The 1,168-nt window shown below is 69.9% G+C and overlaps 1 protein-coding gene across 1 annotated transcript; it reads right to left on the bottom strand.

Moving 5' to 3' along the window:
* Window positions 1–8: 8 nt before the first annotated feature.
* LOC118158465 (semaphorin-3B-like) lies at window positions 9–1,137 on the bottom strand (the record flags this gene model as incomplete). The annotated part of the gene is made up of 3 exons (XM_035313130.1): window positions 1,003–1,137; window positions 828–890; window positions 9–395 (listed from the first exon to the last, which is right to left on the bottom strand). Coding segments are annotated over exons 1-3 (465 nt in total), but the record flags the coding sequence as incomplete, so codon positions are not given.
* Window positions 1,138–1,168: the final 31 nt, after the last annotated feature.

Here is a 1,168-nt window from a genome sequence, read left to right on the forward strand (position 1 = left end):
CCGTGAGCAGGGCCACGGGGCCATAAAAGGGCCACCACGGGGCCATGCAGGACAGCGGGGTCCGGCTGGCAGTGTCCCCAGCCTGAGCAGCGGGACACCCCCACGAGAACTGGACGTGGCACCCCGAAGACACACACGTCCGTGCTCACAAGCTCGGGCATGTCCACGTGTGCCCTCCCCTGCCTCCTGGCCCCGGGGGACACCGGGTGGCCCCGAGTGACCCCAGGTGGCCCCAGGTGACCCCAGGTGGCCCCAGGTGACCCCAGGTGGCCCCGGGGGGGACACACACTCACGCTGTAGTTGGCGCAGACGGGGTTGAAGGCGTTGGTGCCGCAGACGAAGAGCAGGCTCTCGTTGCGCACCAGCAGCACCTTGATGAAGTTTCGGCACTCTGCCTGCGCCGACGAGAGGGGGCCGTCAGCCTCCGCGCCCCCTCCCCGGCACCAGCCCCGCAGCCAGCCCCGGGGGGCTCCCCCCCCCCCCACTACCACAGCCCCCTCGCCACGAGGGTCTTGGGCTGGGCTGGGGGGCGGGGGGGGAGTTTTGGCCCCGCGTGGCATTTACAGGACCTGGAAATTGGATTTCTCGCAGGTTACGAGCGGTGCCTGTTCTGATCAGCGGGCCAGAAATAATTAATTACAAACCCAATTATACAAGAGGCCAATAAATCACGTCGGACACAAACGTTGGCAGGGAGCCGGGAGGTGGAGGTTGACACCGGGGGGGTTGGGGGGGGGACAGGACGCCGGGAGCTCTGTCCCCATGGCACGGGGTGCGGGAGGGCTCAGGGGGGGCTCAGGGGGCACGGACCCCCCCCCCCCCCCTACCCCGTGTTTCCCCCTCATCCGGCAGATGCTGATGTCGTGCTGGTTCGACTGCCACGTCAGCTTCTGCGGGAAGGGGGGGGGGGAGAAAATCCAGCGTGGGGCCAGGGTGAAGCCCCCCTCGCCGGTGTCCCCCCCCCCGTCTGTCCCCAAAGCCCCCCGGGGGCTCGGCGCTTACCCGGTGGTAGCGCATCTCGCTGGCCGTGCCGGGCTCCAGGCTCACGCGGTAAACATTGTCCCTGGGGGGGGGGGGGGGGGGGGCACCTCCCTGTGGGGCTCAGGGGACACCCCGGGGGGGCTGCAGGCTCTGGGGACAGCACAGCGCCAGGGGCCCGCCCCCCCCC

Source organism: Oxyura jamaicensis (assembly GCF_011077185.1).
Source record: "Oxyura jamaicensis isolate SHBP4307 breed ruddy duck chromosome 28 unlocalized genomic scaffold, BPBGC_Ojam_1.0 oxy28_random_OJ67609, whole genome shotgun sequence".
NCBI lineage: Eukaryota > Metazoa > Chordata > Aves > Anseriformes > Anatidae > Oxyura > Oxyura jamaicensis.